The 14,362-nt window shown below is 50.5% G+C and overlaps 2 protein-coding genes across 2 annotated transcripts in view; one reads left to right on the top strand and one right to left on the bottom strand.

Moving 5' to 3' along the window:
• Nucleotides 1-664: 664 nt before the first annotated feature.
• On the top strand, nt 665-4,262 carry KLHDC7B (kelch domain containing 7B). Its single transcript, XM_058740878.1, has one exon. The coding sequence runs from the start codon at nt 692-694 to the stop codon at nt 4,229-4,231; it is 3,540 nt and encodes a 1,179-aa protein (XP_058596861.1). The 5' UTR covers nt 665-691; the 3' UTR covers nt 4,232-4,262.
• A 1,278-nt stretch (nt 4,263-5,540) lies between these two features.
• Nucleotides 5,541-14,362, bottom strand: part of SYCE3 (synaptonemal complex central element protein 3) — a 29,052-nt gene continuing 20,230 nt past the window's right edge. The window contains exon 3 of the mRNA XM_058740877.1: nt 5,541-5,853. Within this exon, the coding sequence (XP_058596860.1) occupies nt 5,696-5,853 (158 nt within the window). The 3' untranslated portion in view covers nt 5,541-5,695. The remainder of the gene's footprint in view (nt 5,854-14,362) is intronic.

Below are 14,362 nucleotides of genomic sequence, written 5' to 3'. Positions count from 1 at the left end.
CACACCTGAGGTGACAGGAGGTTGCACTTTCTAAGGCAGAGCTTCCTGTCAGGACACCATGCCCTCATGGTCTCTCTCAGAGGCCAGCCTGCAGGGTTGGCACCATGGAGTATGTGCCCGCCCACCCCTCCCCCACTGGCCCACAGTGGGATTGTCTTCTTGGGTTTCTGGTAATTTCATCAGGGCTGCATCATGTTGCTAAAGCTACAGATAGCATCTCACTATGCTCTTCCCTAACAGAGCCTCTGAGGCTGGACACAGGCTGAGAGTTGGAACAATGGGGTGGAGATCTGGGGGCTGTGAGGGTCTGTGAGGGTCTGGGATACCGGAACAGCTTTGAGGAACAAGGTCACTCGCCACTGGAACCTGTGGAAAAAGGAGAAGGGGTGGGTTTGCCTGCAGAGGCCCCTGAGCTCCTGGAGCTCTTGTGCATTATGTTGTCTCCTGACAGCTCCACCCAGACAAACCCCCAATCCAGGTGTGGGCGAAGAGACACCTCCCCCCCAGGCCAGGCAGAGAGACTGTCCCCCAGCACAGGTCCACCTTAACTGGGCAGCCCTGTGGGCGGGGCGCATTGTTGATGCCTGTGCAGACAGCAGTCCAGGCCCGAGTGTGGGACAGACTTGCAGGCAGCACTCCAAGCTTCCAGCCTGCGACCCAGCTCCTCACGCTGAGTCTGCAGCCCAGCACCATGGTCCAGGGGGCCTTGGAGCCTGATGGCCCCGGCTGGGGCTGGGATGGGGAGGATGACTGGGACAGCGCTGTCCTCACCCTGCTGGCGCTGGCTGTGGTGGCTGCCACGGCACTGGCTTTGCACTGGTTTGGCTCTGGCCAGGACCAGGAGGCGGCAGGACCTGCATCCACAACCCCCGGGGCCCAGCCTTCTCAGGTTGGAGGAGCCAGCCGAGCCCTGCCCCTGCAGCCCAAGGTCAGTGGTGGTGTCGAGGGACACAGCTCAGGGCAGGGGCAGCCAGACCCTCCAGGACGTGGCCAGGGGAGTCCAGCTGCAGCCGGGGCCCAAGATCAGGAGCTCCGGGGAGGTGGTCTGGCTGCCACAGCGGCACCTCCACTCAAGACACCCGGCGAGGTGGCCAGTGGAGGGGCCTTGGGACGGCAGCACGACAGTGCCACTCCAGAAGCCCTGCGAGGTAAAGGAAGGGAGCCTCTCAGGCCAGATACTGCCTTCCTGGGTCGGAGCAAAGTAGGGGGGACATCCGGCCCCCTCCTGATACACTTCACCCCTCGGAGTCCTGGCAGAGAGACTGAAGGGCAAGTGGAGGCAGGAGGTGTTCAACCCAAGGTGCCAGCTCACCAGGCCCTGGTCCACACAGCAGAACAGGACGCCAGCCCCTGGCAACAAGGTGTAGGGCCACCTGGCTCGCTAGAGAGGGGTCGAAGAAGCCGGCGGTGGCAGGTGGACCAAGGCCCAGAAGATAGACACCGCCGCCTCCCAAAGCTGGACCCCCTCCGCCTGGGCTCTGTGGTGAGTGTGTGGGATGCTGTGGATGCAGCCAGCAGCCTCTCCACAGGCTCCCAGAGGCCTCCTCTCCCCTTGGAGCTGCCTCCACCACGTGCCACGCAGACTGGGCCCTTGACAGAGGGCACAGTGAAGGGGCACGGGGAGAGCAGCCTCCATCCAGCCTCAGTCCTAGCTCTGGAGAGCAGGGAGGCTGGGCCCCAGGCTCCCAGGGAGTCTCAAGGACCCCCAGCCTCTGTGGAAGGCTGGCCGTGGGAGAGGAGCTTCGTCCAGACCCCAGACTCCATGGGCCCACGGCCAGAGGGGTCGCAATGCGGACATCCACTCTTGTCTCAAGGACGGGGGACCGCAGACGTCAGCAATGCGGTAAAGGCTGGGGCTCAAGGCTCTGGAGACCGCTCTTTCTTCAGCTCAGGGCCGGGCGGGGCAGAGCAGCAACGGGGCCATGGCCTTCTAGAAGGGAGACCATCTTGGCAAGGCCAGCGCGGGCAGAGCAGCGGGCAGGAGGCAGGCAGTCTGGACACAGGGAGGCGCCCCCCAGACCCCCCCGGCTCAGCCACGCTCTCCCCGCGCATCCCTAAGCCCCTCCCACCCTTGGCTTCCCCGCCCACAGCACATCCCCACGGAGGTCTCTTACCTGCAGGCTCAACCCTTCCGACCTCCTCTCCTTCAGACTCTTTGTCCCTCAGAGTTAGTCAGGGTTCTGCCGAGGATGAAACTCTCAGGGCAGTGTCAGCCCCAGCCCCTGCCCCTGCCCCTGCTCCAACTCCGTCCTCCTCCCCAGCCCCTGCCCCAGCCCCAGCCCCAGTTCCGACCCCTGCCCCGAGTAGTGAGTCAAGGCCTATGTCCCAGGAGCCCAGTGTGGCTCTCTGCAAGGACAGCCAGGAAGGGCAGATCTCATCTAGCTGGGAAAACCTTATTTCGATGGTTCTTAGGAGTCACCCTTTCCCCAGGCAAGAGAGACGCCAAGGGAGAGCCCCAAGGGCAGCTCCCAGGAGCCCTAGAGATCCCAGCACTGATGCACCCTCTGAGAACAGAGAGTCTGGTTCTCCCCCTGAAGGGGCCGCCACCAGCCTGGAGGTCAGGAATGGCTCCGCCGTTGGAATGGTCACAGAAGCTGGCACAGGGGGCCTGCCTGAGGCTGGGTGTCCGCAACAGCAGAGAAGCTTGGATACCAGGGAGGCTCCTACTCCAGACCCTCCCTCAGGCCCAAGGCCAGATGCAGTGGATGAGAAACATCCAGACTCCCCACTGCCTGGAGCCGCAATGCCCGGGGCCCCATCACGGTCCCCTGGGCAGAGGCAACCTGGCCCTGTACCCTCCCCCACCACGAGGGGGGTCTCACAGCCTGTCCCACGGCCTCGGAAACGCAGCATGTGTGAAATAGCAGAGAGCTCTGAGCGGGAGGTCAGCCAGATGGTACCACTGAGGCAGGAGGGAGAGGCTCCAGGGGAGAGGCCCCGCCCTGCAGGCAGCGGGGCAGTCCTCACGGAAAAGCGGGAGGCCCGAAAACTCAAGGTGCTTCTGCAGAGGCCCGGGAGCCGGGGGGTGGCGGAGGGGCCTCGGAAGCCCGGCTCCCTAGCCCGGGAGCCCACTCTGGCCGCGGCTCGACGACAGCGGCTGGACCTGGGCAGCTGCCTGGATGTACTGGCCTTTGCCCAGCAGCACGGGCAGCCCGGCCTGGTGCAGGAGACCTATGCGTTGATGAGCGACAATCTGCTGCACGTGCTAGGAGACCCGGGCCTCTACCGGCAGCTGAGCGGGGCTGAGCGGGAGCGCATCCTGAGCCTTCGGACGGGCCGGGGCCAGGCGGTGGTGGGGGTCCTTGTGCTGCCCAGCCTCTACCCGCTGAGCCGCTCGGGGCTCACAAGGGGCCCTTGTGGGGAGGAGGCCCCTACGGCGGGACCCGCACCCCTGCCTCCTCGCACGCACCTGCACGTGTTCAACCCCCAAGAAAACACATGGCGGCCCCTGACACAGGTGCCGGAGGAGGCCCCGCTGCGGGGCTGTGGACTCTGCACCATGCACAACTACCTGTTCCTGGCGGGGGGCATCCGCGGCTCCGGAGCCAAGGCTGTCTGCTCCAACGAGGTCTTCTGCTACAACCCACTGACCAACATCTGGAGCCAGGTGCGGCCCATGCAGCAGGCCCGTGCCCAGCTCAAGCTGGTGGCCCTGGATGGGCTTCTTTACGCCATCGGTGGAGAGTGCCTGTACAGCATGGAGCGCTATGACCCGCGCACGGATGCCTGGACCTCGCGCGCGCCCCTCCCTGCGGGCACCTTCCCTGTGGCACACGAGGCTGTGGCCTGCCGTGGGGACATCTACGTCACTGGGGGCCACCTCTTCTACCGCTTGCTCAGGTACAGCCCTGTGAAGGATGCGTGGGATGAGTGCCCCTACAGTGCCAGCCACCGGCGTCCCAGCGACATGGTGGCATTGGGAGGTTTCCTGTACCGCTTCGACCTGCTGCGGGGTGTGGGCGCTGCGGTGATGCGCTACAACACTGTAACGGGCTCCTGGAGCCGGGCTGCCTCCCTGCCCCTGCCCGACCCGGCCCCCCTGCACTGCACCGCACTGGGCAACACCATTTACTGCCTCAACCACCAGGTCACCGCCACCTTTACGGTCTCTGAGGGGACTGCCCAGTTCCAGGCCAGGGAGTTGCAGCCCTTTCCTCTGGGGAGTAAGGGGGTCCTCTGTCCATTCATCTTGACTCTGCCTGCCAGCGACCGGCTGCAAACAGCCCTCTGAGCTGCTGCTCTCTAGGGCGACCCTGGGCCTGGGGGTCTGAGGGCAAGTGGAGCGCAGGAGGTGGCTGGCAGAACCTTCTGCTGTTGTTTCTGGGACAGCTTTGTTTTTCTGTTCTAATAAGGCTCATGATCTCCCCCTTCCCTACCCCCTTCCCTGAAAGAGCCCTCTCCCCCCGGAGCTCAGGCTCCTTGCATCTGGTTAGAAGCCGGCTTCTAACCTTCCCACCACAGCATGCTGTTTACTGCCTTTTCCACTTAGTTCTTGCCCTGACGCCTCAGCTGGCTCACACAGCCCAGTCCGTCCTCCAGGGGGCTCCTCCTCCTCCTCCTCCTCTCCCTCCTCCTCCTCCTCCTCCTCCCCCTCCTCCCCTTCTCTGGGCTCCCAGGAGCCAGGTTCCCTCTTGCAGCACTGCACTGCCTGGAAAAATCTGTGTGGGGGTCTCTCTGGTGCTCTGAGAGCCAGGGACCGATGTGTCCTTGAGGACCGGGATTTGGCCTGCAGAGGGGCTGAGTGACTGCTGAGCCAAGGAAGGAGGTGGCTAGAGAGATAGTCACACTTCTCCGTTCTGTCCCTAGGGCTCCAAGCCGGGCAAGAGGTCTGTAAGGGAATGGGACAGGGGAACAAGGAACAGAGAGTCCCCAGAAAAATGTTCTTGCCTCAGGCCTTGGGAGCCTGGTTTGGGTCTTCCTGGGAAAAACTCTGTAGCCCTCCTTTGTCCGATTGGTTCCCAGAGGCCTGGAACCCTTGCCTGTGAAACTGTTCTGCTGACTGTAGCCCCTGCCTGAAACCACTTGGGCTCATGCCCCTCTGCAGCCTGTGGGGTCTCTCCCCCCCGTTTTGCCCCTCCAGAAGCAGCCTCACTTCCCACCACCCCCCTGTTCTTACGTGAGACCCAGGTTTCACCTGAGCTCTTTCCCTTGTTAGCTGCGGACTTAGCCGAGACATCTGATTCCATTCTTCTCATCTGTGTAGTGGGGAAAATGCACGCGCTACTCAGGAGAGCTGTGAGGGCATAAGGACACATGCGAGCGCCTAGCGCAGTGCCCAGGATGAATAGATAATGTTCCCCTTTACTCGTTTTGGAATCCATCACAGGAAGGTAAATAAACCTGACTGAACACTGCTGCCTGTCCCACCGTGTGCCCGGGTTTGGCCCATCTGGCCCTTTTTCTTTTGCTTTTTATTCCATTCTCGGTACTACTGGCACTAAATGTGTTTGATTCATTGAAAGCATCTACATCTTATGATTCTCATTTTTTGCTCACAAGGCTCGCTATGCTGCCGGGTAGGACAGAAAGGGGTCCTCAGGTTGTTCTTAAAAATAAGTTTATTGAAAAACAAGTACAGTTCATACAGCTATGTGTTACGGTTGCTGTTACTCTGCCAAGCAGAGAGGGCCCTGTGTCCCCGGGGCTTCTCCACACTGGCAGGCAGAAGCATGGTGGCCACGGGTGGGCGGGGGGCCTACTGCTTGTGCTTGGTCTCAGTGAGCAGCTCTTGCCAGTTCTTCTCCATCTCCTCCTTGCAGTTGAGGAAGGCATCCTCCAGCCGGCGCATGGACTCCGCCAGTGTGGGGTCGGTGCGCATCACCACCATGTCGTAGGCCATCCATGTGGCTTGCACTGCAACAACCAGATGGGCCCCGGTCAGGCTACAGAATGGGGCTGTGGCTCTGAGCACTCCAGGGAGGGCCAGATGCCTCCAGCCATGCTAAGCATCCCCGGGGCCAGATCCTGCTGAGTTGCTGGTAGGCTGCACGTTACAGGGTTCCTAAAAGCCACTATTAAAACTTCTTCCTACACAGAGCACTACTGACACTTCCCTGGTCTCACACAGGTCTTAACTTCTGGATACATCAGCCCGTGATGCTAAGACTGGAGGCCTGTCTGATATAAAATATTAGGACAATTTAGAGCAAACTCAGGTGTCCTTACCTATCTGCAGTTTACAGCTAGTGGTTGCAGGGTGAACCCTGAGGGGTCGTAACACCCATCCAAGCTCACATGCTCAAGTAGGACTGATTATTCCTACTCCTGCAAAGCCCTGAGCCTCATGTTACCTTACGCACAGTGGCCTGGGATGCCTGCCCACTTCTGTCTGGGTACCTCTGTGCTTTCATTAAGGCCAGCCCAGGGACTCCTCCTTCTGGAAAGGTTTGCTGCATCCCATGTTAGGTGTCCTTTGGTGCTCACCACTGCACTGAGTTTTTCTTGCTGTTTCCCATCGAGAGCTACTCGAGGGCTTATAGGTGAACACATGCTTCTTATACAAATTCAGCGGAAGTCTGCAGAAACCTCATCTCTCTGCAGCACCCACCGCGCTGGTGTGGTTCTACCCTCTATAGTTACAGAGAACAAAGGTCATCTCCCTTCCACATGACAGCCAACCACAGTACATATATCTCCCCCTTAAAACTGCTCTTTGCTGGGCTAAAACATACTGGACACTTTGGGGAACTATGTCCTCAAGGAAATTAACCAAAAAGGAGATAAGCAAATAACAATAACACATGAATATCTACATACGACCAAGGTCAGCAGCAATGACAGACTTGATATTTTACAGAAAGTAACACGTTTGGTTAAGGAAAAATTGTTAGAAAAGCTATGTGCAGTATCTTAACAGAGGGCATATAGTTATATGGCGTGTGTACAGGAATTCTTGAACTTTTGGATGTATGAGAGTCACTTGGGACACCTTTTAATGTAGATCACTGGCCGCTCCCACAACTCAAAGAGGGTCTTGTCTAACGTGTTGTGAATGGTGCCCAGGAACCTGAATTTTAACAAGGAGACCACCTTATAGACTGCCTGGACAGCAGGTGCAGCATGTACCTGGGAGTCAGAACAGTTTGCTTTCTGGCTCTCTCTCTACTTGCTACCTGTGTGCCCACAAACAAGTGACTTAAGTTCACCAACCTCATTTGTAAAGGAGAGACAACATCCCAGTCTCACAGCTGGCTATGATTAAATGGATGATATGTAAAATGCCTAGCACATATTATGGTGTTCAAGACAGGAGAAACTCTTACCATAAAATAAATAAGAGGTATTCAGGGCAAAGAGAGTGGGTAAGAAATAAAAATTCAGAAGGAAAAAAGAGCTTGCAGAAATGAGTCTCATACGGTTCCACACAGCAGTTGGAATTCTAGCTCTGAATTTCCTAAGGCAAAAGCAGAGGAAACATGCTCAGGTTTGAAACTCGGTGGCCATAAAATAAAAACAAACCCATAAAGGACACCTGGGTGGCTCAGTCAGTTGAGCAGTTGAGCGTTCAACTGCGGCTCAGGTCATGACCTCACGGTTCCTGAGTTCAAGCCCCACATTGGGCTCGCTGCTGTCAGCATGGAGCCCGCTTTGGATCCTGTGTCTCCCTCTCCCTCTGCCCCTCCCTTGCTCACACACTCTCTCTCTCTCTCTCTCTCTCTCTCTCTCTCTCTCTCATAAATAAATAAACAACAACAACAAAAACGGGCACCTGGGTGGCTCAGTCGGTTAACTCAGCTCAGCGTCTGACTTCCACTCAGGTCATGATCTTGTGGTTCATGGGTTCAAGCCCCACATCAGGCTCTGTGCTGACAGCTCAGAGCCTGGAGCCTGCTTCTGTGTCTCCCTCTCTCTCTGCCCCTCCCTCACTTGTGCTTTTTCTCTCTCTCAAAAATAAATAAAAACAACCATTAGATGCTTTTATCCTAAGAAAAAATTTTCCTATAGGTATATTCTATGAGAAGCATATAATATAGTTGAGAATGTCCTTGACAACATCTCTACTTGAAATACAAAGTGATTCTTCTATGTCTATTTTTGTAATCACTGGTAAAAGAAAGCTGTTGGCATATTGCCAAAGCACAGTCCAGAAAAGGCAATTCAATGAGACACCAAAACACTGTATCAAGAGCAAAGCCCTTTTTAATTTGATCCAAGGAAGAAAATTCAGAATGCACAGAAAAGAAAGAACTCATGATCATCAGAAGATCCTCCAGAAATTCACGTCTCTTGAGTTTTTCATTCATTCAATATTTGTTGAGCACCTTTGTGTTGGCATCTTGCTAAGGCACTCCCAGTGTCCTGGCAATATAGCAGTATGCAAGATAGACACACCCCACCTTCAGGAAGTGTCTGTAGGGGCCATGGGAGATAGAATAAACACACAAGACAATCACAGGTTGGGAAGGGTGCTGTACGGCAATAAGCAGCATGTGTTGGGACAGAGAAATGGAGTAGGAGGAGTCTTTAAACCAGATGGTAAGGGCAGGCTCTCTCTGAGAGCTTTTGCTAAGGCCTGCACTTTAGCAAAGCCAAGGTCATAATCTCTGGAAAAGCCCGAACAGCAGATATTCTAAGAAGCCAACTAGGGCTCACCTGATACACTACCTGCCGGGTAGGACTAAAATCCTCATACAGAAATCAAGAAAAAACAGCCAAGATGTGGGGCACCTGGGTGGCTCAGTCGGTCAAGTGCCTGACTCTCGATTTCAATTTAGGTCATGATCTCAGGGTTCATGGGTTTGAGCCCTGCTTCGGGCTCTGTGATGCTGGTGTGGAGCCTGCCTGGGATCCCCTCCCCGCCTCCCCTTCCCTGTTCATACATGCACGCACTCTCTCTCTCTCAAAATAAATGAGTAAATAAGTAAATAAATAACCAGTCAAGCTGTACACTTAAATGCAGTGTTCAAAGGATGAAGATAAAGGGGTCCAAAATTCTGTTGTAGGAGAGGGGAGGATATCACTTAGGGATGTAGTAAGTGAATTTGCTTTGAGGGCCTAGAAGGTAGACAGGGAGTACAGGAATGATGACAAAGGGTGGGCTCAGCCATGTGATAAAGGGACAAAGATGGGCCTGGACTTTATAGCCACGGGCTAATTCCCACCTTTGGCAAAACAGACCAGTCAACATTTTAAATGTAATTGGTGAAGTTATATCTCCCAAATCTCAGGCCCCAGATGGTCTTACAGATGAATTCTACCAAAATTTGAAAGAACAGTTAATTCTTACATAATACGATTCCAGAAATTAGAAAAAGAAGAGTGATATCCTCACTGTATGGATATAGGAGCATTCCATTTATGTTATAGAAAATTTGAGAACAGAGATAAACAAAAATAAATACATAATTTTCCCTAAGTTAGTTTGTTCCAAAATCAAAGATTATATGAAAAAATATAGTTCTATTTTATATCAATATAGATGTAAAACTCTAAACACAACATGAACTAACCAAACCTAACAATGTGTTAAAATAGCATGTTATGATGTAGAATTTGTAACAGAAATTCAGCCCTGGGGGCTGAGCGCGGGTGCCATCAGGATGCTGCGCACAGGCTCTGTTCTGCTCTCTGTGCGTAAATTCACAGACACACATGAATGGATAACAACAGAAAATGGTATTGGAACAGTGGGAATCAGCAATTTTGCACAGGAAGCTTTGGGAGATGATATTTACTGTAGTCTGCCTGAAGTTGGGACAAAATTGAACAAACAAGAGGAGTTTGGTGCTTTAGAAAGTGTGAAAGCTGCTAGTGAACTCTAGTCTCCTCTATCAGGAGAAGTAACTGAAATTAATGAAGCTCTTGTGAAAATCCAGGACTTGTCAACAAATCTTGTTATGAAGATGGTTGGCTGATCAAGATAACACTCAGTAACCCTTCAGAACTGGATGAATTAATGTGTGAAGAAGCATATGAGAAATACATAAAACCTATTGAGTGAAAATGGAACCCCTAAATAAACTAGTATGAAACAATTTAATCTAGCATAATTGTCTTAAATTAGTGGTGCATGGAGGATTTAAAATAGCAACTTTTGGGGCACCTGGGTGGCTCAGTCCTTGAGCCTGGGACTTTGGCTCAGGTCATGATCTCCGGTTTGTGGGTTGGAGCCCCGCATTGGGCTCTGTGCTGACAGCTCAGAGCCTGGAGCCTGTTTCGGATTCTATGTCCTCCTCTCTCTCTGCCCCTCCCCCGCTCATGCTCTCTCTTTCTCTCAAAAATAAATAAACATTAAAAAATTGAAAATGAATAAATACATAAAATAGCAACTTTTAGCAATACTAGTGCAAAAAGAAATCACTCGCAACAACATTAATGAAAGAAAACACCCCTTAACTTTCTAATGATTGCAGATAAACATAGCATGTATCTTTTTGCCATACCTTATGATTTTTAGGCTAGGCTCTAGTTATAATATTCAGAATCCTGTAATTATTTGTGGTTAAAAACTAGTTATAAAAATTATGTAATTCAAGGATAACACTGTCATCTTAAGTCTTAGGGAATATCGTAACTTGTTTGCATCTCTCCCTGGATTGGAGTCAAAATACTTAAATGATCTATCCATTGGAAATAACTGGCAGTGGAGAAAGGTTTGTTAGTTCTGTAGTGTCAGATAAAGAATACTACTTTGGGGCGCCTGGGTGGCGCAGTCGGTTGAGCATCCGACTTCAGCCAGGTCACGATCTCGCGGTCCGTGAGTTCGAGCCCCGCGTCAGGCTCTGGGCTGATGGCTCGGAGCCTGGAGCCTGTTTCCGATTCTGTGTCTCCCTCTCTCTCTGCCCCTCCCCCGTTCATGCTCTGTCTCTCTCTGTCCCAAAAATAAATAAAAAACGTTGAAAAAAAAAATTTAAATAAAAAAAAAAAAAAGAATACTACTTTAATTTTGCAATATACTGTGCTTTCAAAATAGCTGGTGCTATTTTTAATATGGTGAAGCAAAAGCCTTGCAGGAAGATAAATAGTTTAATAATAATACATTCAACTTCGTTAAAAAAATAAAAATAAATAAAAAGGGGGAAATCATAGGAATAGCTCAATTAATGCCCCAAAAAAGGGCAGTTAACAAAATTTAATACCTATTTGTGGTTTAAAAAAATCAACTCTGGGGCGCCTGGGTGGCGCAGTCGGTTAAGCGTCCGACTTCAGCCAGGTCACGATCTCGCGGTCCGTGAGTTCGAGCCCCGCGTCAGGCTCTGGGCTGATGGCTCAGAGCCTGGAGCCTGTTTCCGATTCTGTGTCTCCCTCTCTCTCTGCCCCTCCCCCGTTCATGCTCTGTCTCTCTCTGTCCCAAAAATAAAAAAAAAAAAAAAATCAACTCTAACAAATTAGAAATAATGGGAGACATCTTAAGCTTACTAAAAGTGATATGCCAAAACTTACAACACTTTACTTAATGGAGAAGCTATGTATATATTCCCTTTTTATTTATTTATTTATTCATTTTTATTTAAAATTTTTTTTTAACGTTTATTTATTTTTGAGACAGAGAGAGAGAGAGACAGCATGAACAGGGGAGGGTCACAGAAGGAGGGAGACACAGAATCTGAAACAGGCTCCAGGCTCCGAGCTGTCAGCACAGAGCCCGACGCAGCGCTCAAACTCACAGACTGTGAGACCAGTATACCCTGGTATACTGTTGGTAGGATTGTAAAATGGTGCATCGTTGTGTAAAACAGTCTGGCCTTCTTCAGAAAGCTAGACATAAATTCCACTTCTAGGTAATTCTCCAAACAATTGAGAACAGGTACTCAAGCACATACTTGCATATAGATGTTCACAACAGTGCTATTCACAATAGCTAAAAGGTGGACACAACCCAAATATCAATCAAAGGATGAATGAATAAAGAAAATGTGATATATCCATACAATGGGATAATTATTCAACCCTAGAGAGGAATAAAGTACTAACATATTCTATAATATTGATGAACCTTGAAAATATGCTAAGTAAAAGAATCCAGAAACAAATTGTATTCACATACCATATGATTCATTTATATGAAATATCCAGAATGGGTAAATCCATAGAGACTGAAAACAGATTGGTGGTTGCCAAAGGCTGAGGATAGAGGCATATGGGGGTGACTGCTTAGGGGTACAAAGTGTCTTTTTTAAAAAGTTTACTTATTTACTTTGTGAGAGAGAGAGCATGAGCCCACAGGTGGGAGGGGCAGAGAAAGAGGGAAAGAGAGAATCCCAACCAGCCTCCATGCTGTCAGCGCAGAGCCCGATTCAGGGCTTGAACTCATGAAACCTGAGATCATGACCTGAGCTAAAACCAAGAGTCAGAAACTTAACTAACTGAGCCACCCAGGCGCCCCCACATAGTGTCTTTTTTGAATGATGAAAACATTTTGAACTGGATAGATTTGGTGGCTGTATGACATTGTGAATGCATTAAATGCTACTGAATGTATACTTTAAAATGGTTAACTATATGGTATGTGGATTTCACCTAAGTTGTTTTTTTAAAGCTTATTTATTTTTGAGAGACACAGAGACAGCGTGAGTGGGGCAGAGGCAGAGAGAGAGAGAGAGAGAGAGAGGGTGAGAGAGAGAATCCCAAGCAGGCTCTGCACTGTCAGAATAGAGCCCCATGCGGGGCTCAAACTCACAAAACTGTGAGATCATGACTTGAGCCTAAACCAAGAGTTGGATGCTTAACCAACAGAGCTACCTAGGAACCCCTCACCTAAACTTTTCTATTTAAATTTAAGATGTTTCTATCTTTTATATTCAAATTTAAACTTTTCTCTAAAAGAGAGAGAATGAGTCCGGGAGAGGGGCAAAGGGAGAGAGAGAGAGGAGAATCTGAAGCAGGCTCCACACTCAGCGTGGAGCCCGACATGGGGCTCGATCCCACAACCCTGGGATCATGAGCTGATTTGAAATCAAGAGCCGGTCAGTCAACTGATTGAGCCACCCAGGTGCCCCTCACCTAAAATTTTTCTATTTAAGATGTAGGGGGACACCTGGGTGGCTCAGTTGGTTAAGCATCTGACTCTTGGTTTCAGCTCAGGTCATAATCTCATGGTTCTTGAGTTCAAGCCCTGCTGACACTCACAGCCTGCTTGAGAATTTCTCCCTCTCTCTCTGCCCCTCCCCCACTCCCTCTTCTCTCTCTTTCTCTCAAAATAAATAAACTTAAAAAAATAAAAGCAGAAACTTTATACATAATATAAAAAAAGTGACATACAAAAAAAAAAGAAATGGGAATAAAAGAATGTAAACAAAAAAGGGAAGATTCTTATATGGATTAATGATGATAACATGCTGTGAGCTGAAAAGTATGCCAACTCTCTGCCAGAGAACTCTAAAGAAAAACAAACCAACAAAACCAAAATAATTAGAAAACAACAAATGAAGGACCCACTATGGTAGAAAGGGTATTATCTATTATCAATTACAAATTAAAAACATACCACACTGTCCTCATTTTGCCATGCAAGTAGGTACCATGGAAATTATCATATTCCAATATCTATTTCACTGTTAGCACTGTACTAGGAAAGGATGATGTCAGGAAGCTTAAGATACAGCTTTATTAAAATGCATAAAAAATCAGGGAGCTAAGACACATTCATTCACTTAAAAAATATCTATTAGGGGCTCCTGGGTGGCTCAGTTGGTTAGGCGATCGACTTCGGCTCAGGTCAAGATCTCAGAGTTCGTGAATTCGAGCCCTGCGTTGGGCTCTGTGCTGACAGCCCAGAGCCTGGAGCCTACTTTGGATTCTGTGTCTCCCCTGTCTCTCCCCCTCCTCTGCTCACACTCTGTATCTATCAATAACAAATAAATGTTAAAAAAATTAAAAAAAATATATCTATTAAACATCTATTATGGGTCAGCATCTATTCTGGGGACAGAGTAATGAGAAAGAATGTCAAAAAGTCTTGGCCTCATGACCATTATATAATAAATAACAGTAAGTAGGGGCGGCTGGGTGACTCAGTTTATTAAGCTTCCAACTCTTGATCAGCTCAGATCATGATCTCCCGGGTCGTAAGATCTCCCAGTTCGTGAGACAGAGCCCCCAGTCGGGCTCTGCACTGACAACATGGAGCTGGGATTCCCTCTCTCCCTCTCTCTCTGCCCCTCCTCTACTTTCATGCTTGTGCACATGTGCACTCTCTCTCTCAAAATAAATAAACATTAAAAAAATAACAATAAGTAAACATATAGTATGTTAGAAAGTAGTAAGTGCTGGGGCGCCTGGGTGGCTCAGTAGGTTAAACAGCTCATTTTGGCTCAGGTCATGATCTTGAGGTTTGTGGGTTCGAGCCTTGCACTGGGCTCTGTCCTGAAAGCTCAGAGCTTGGAGCCTGCTTCAGCCCTCTCTCTCTGCTCCTCCCCTGCTT

Source organism: Neofelis nebulosa, chromosome 8 (assembly GCF_028018385.1).
Source record: "Neofelis nebulosa isolate mNeoNeb1 chromosome 8, mNeoNeb1.pri, whole genome shotgun sequence".
NCBI lineage: Eukaryota > Metazoa > Chordata > Mammalia > Carnivora > Felidae > Neofelis > Neofelis nebulosa.
Note: the sequence above shows the minus strand (reverse complement) of the source record. Positions and strands in the feature narration are given on the sequence as shown.

Coding starts and splice junctions, on each gene's coding strand:
- KLHDC7B (XM_058740878.1), top strand. CDS start 692: ATGGTCCAGGGGGCCTTGGAGCCTGATGGCCCCGGCTGGGGCTGGGAT.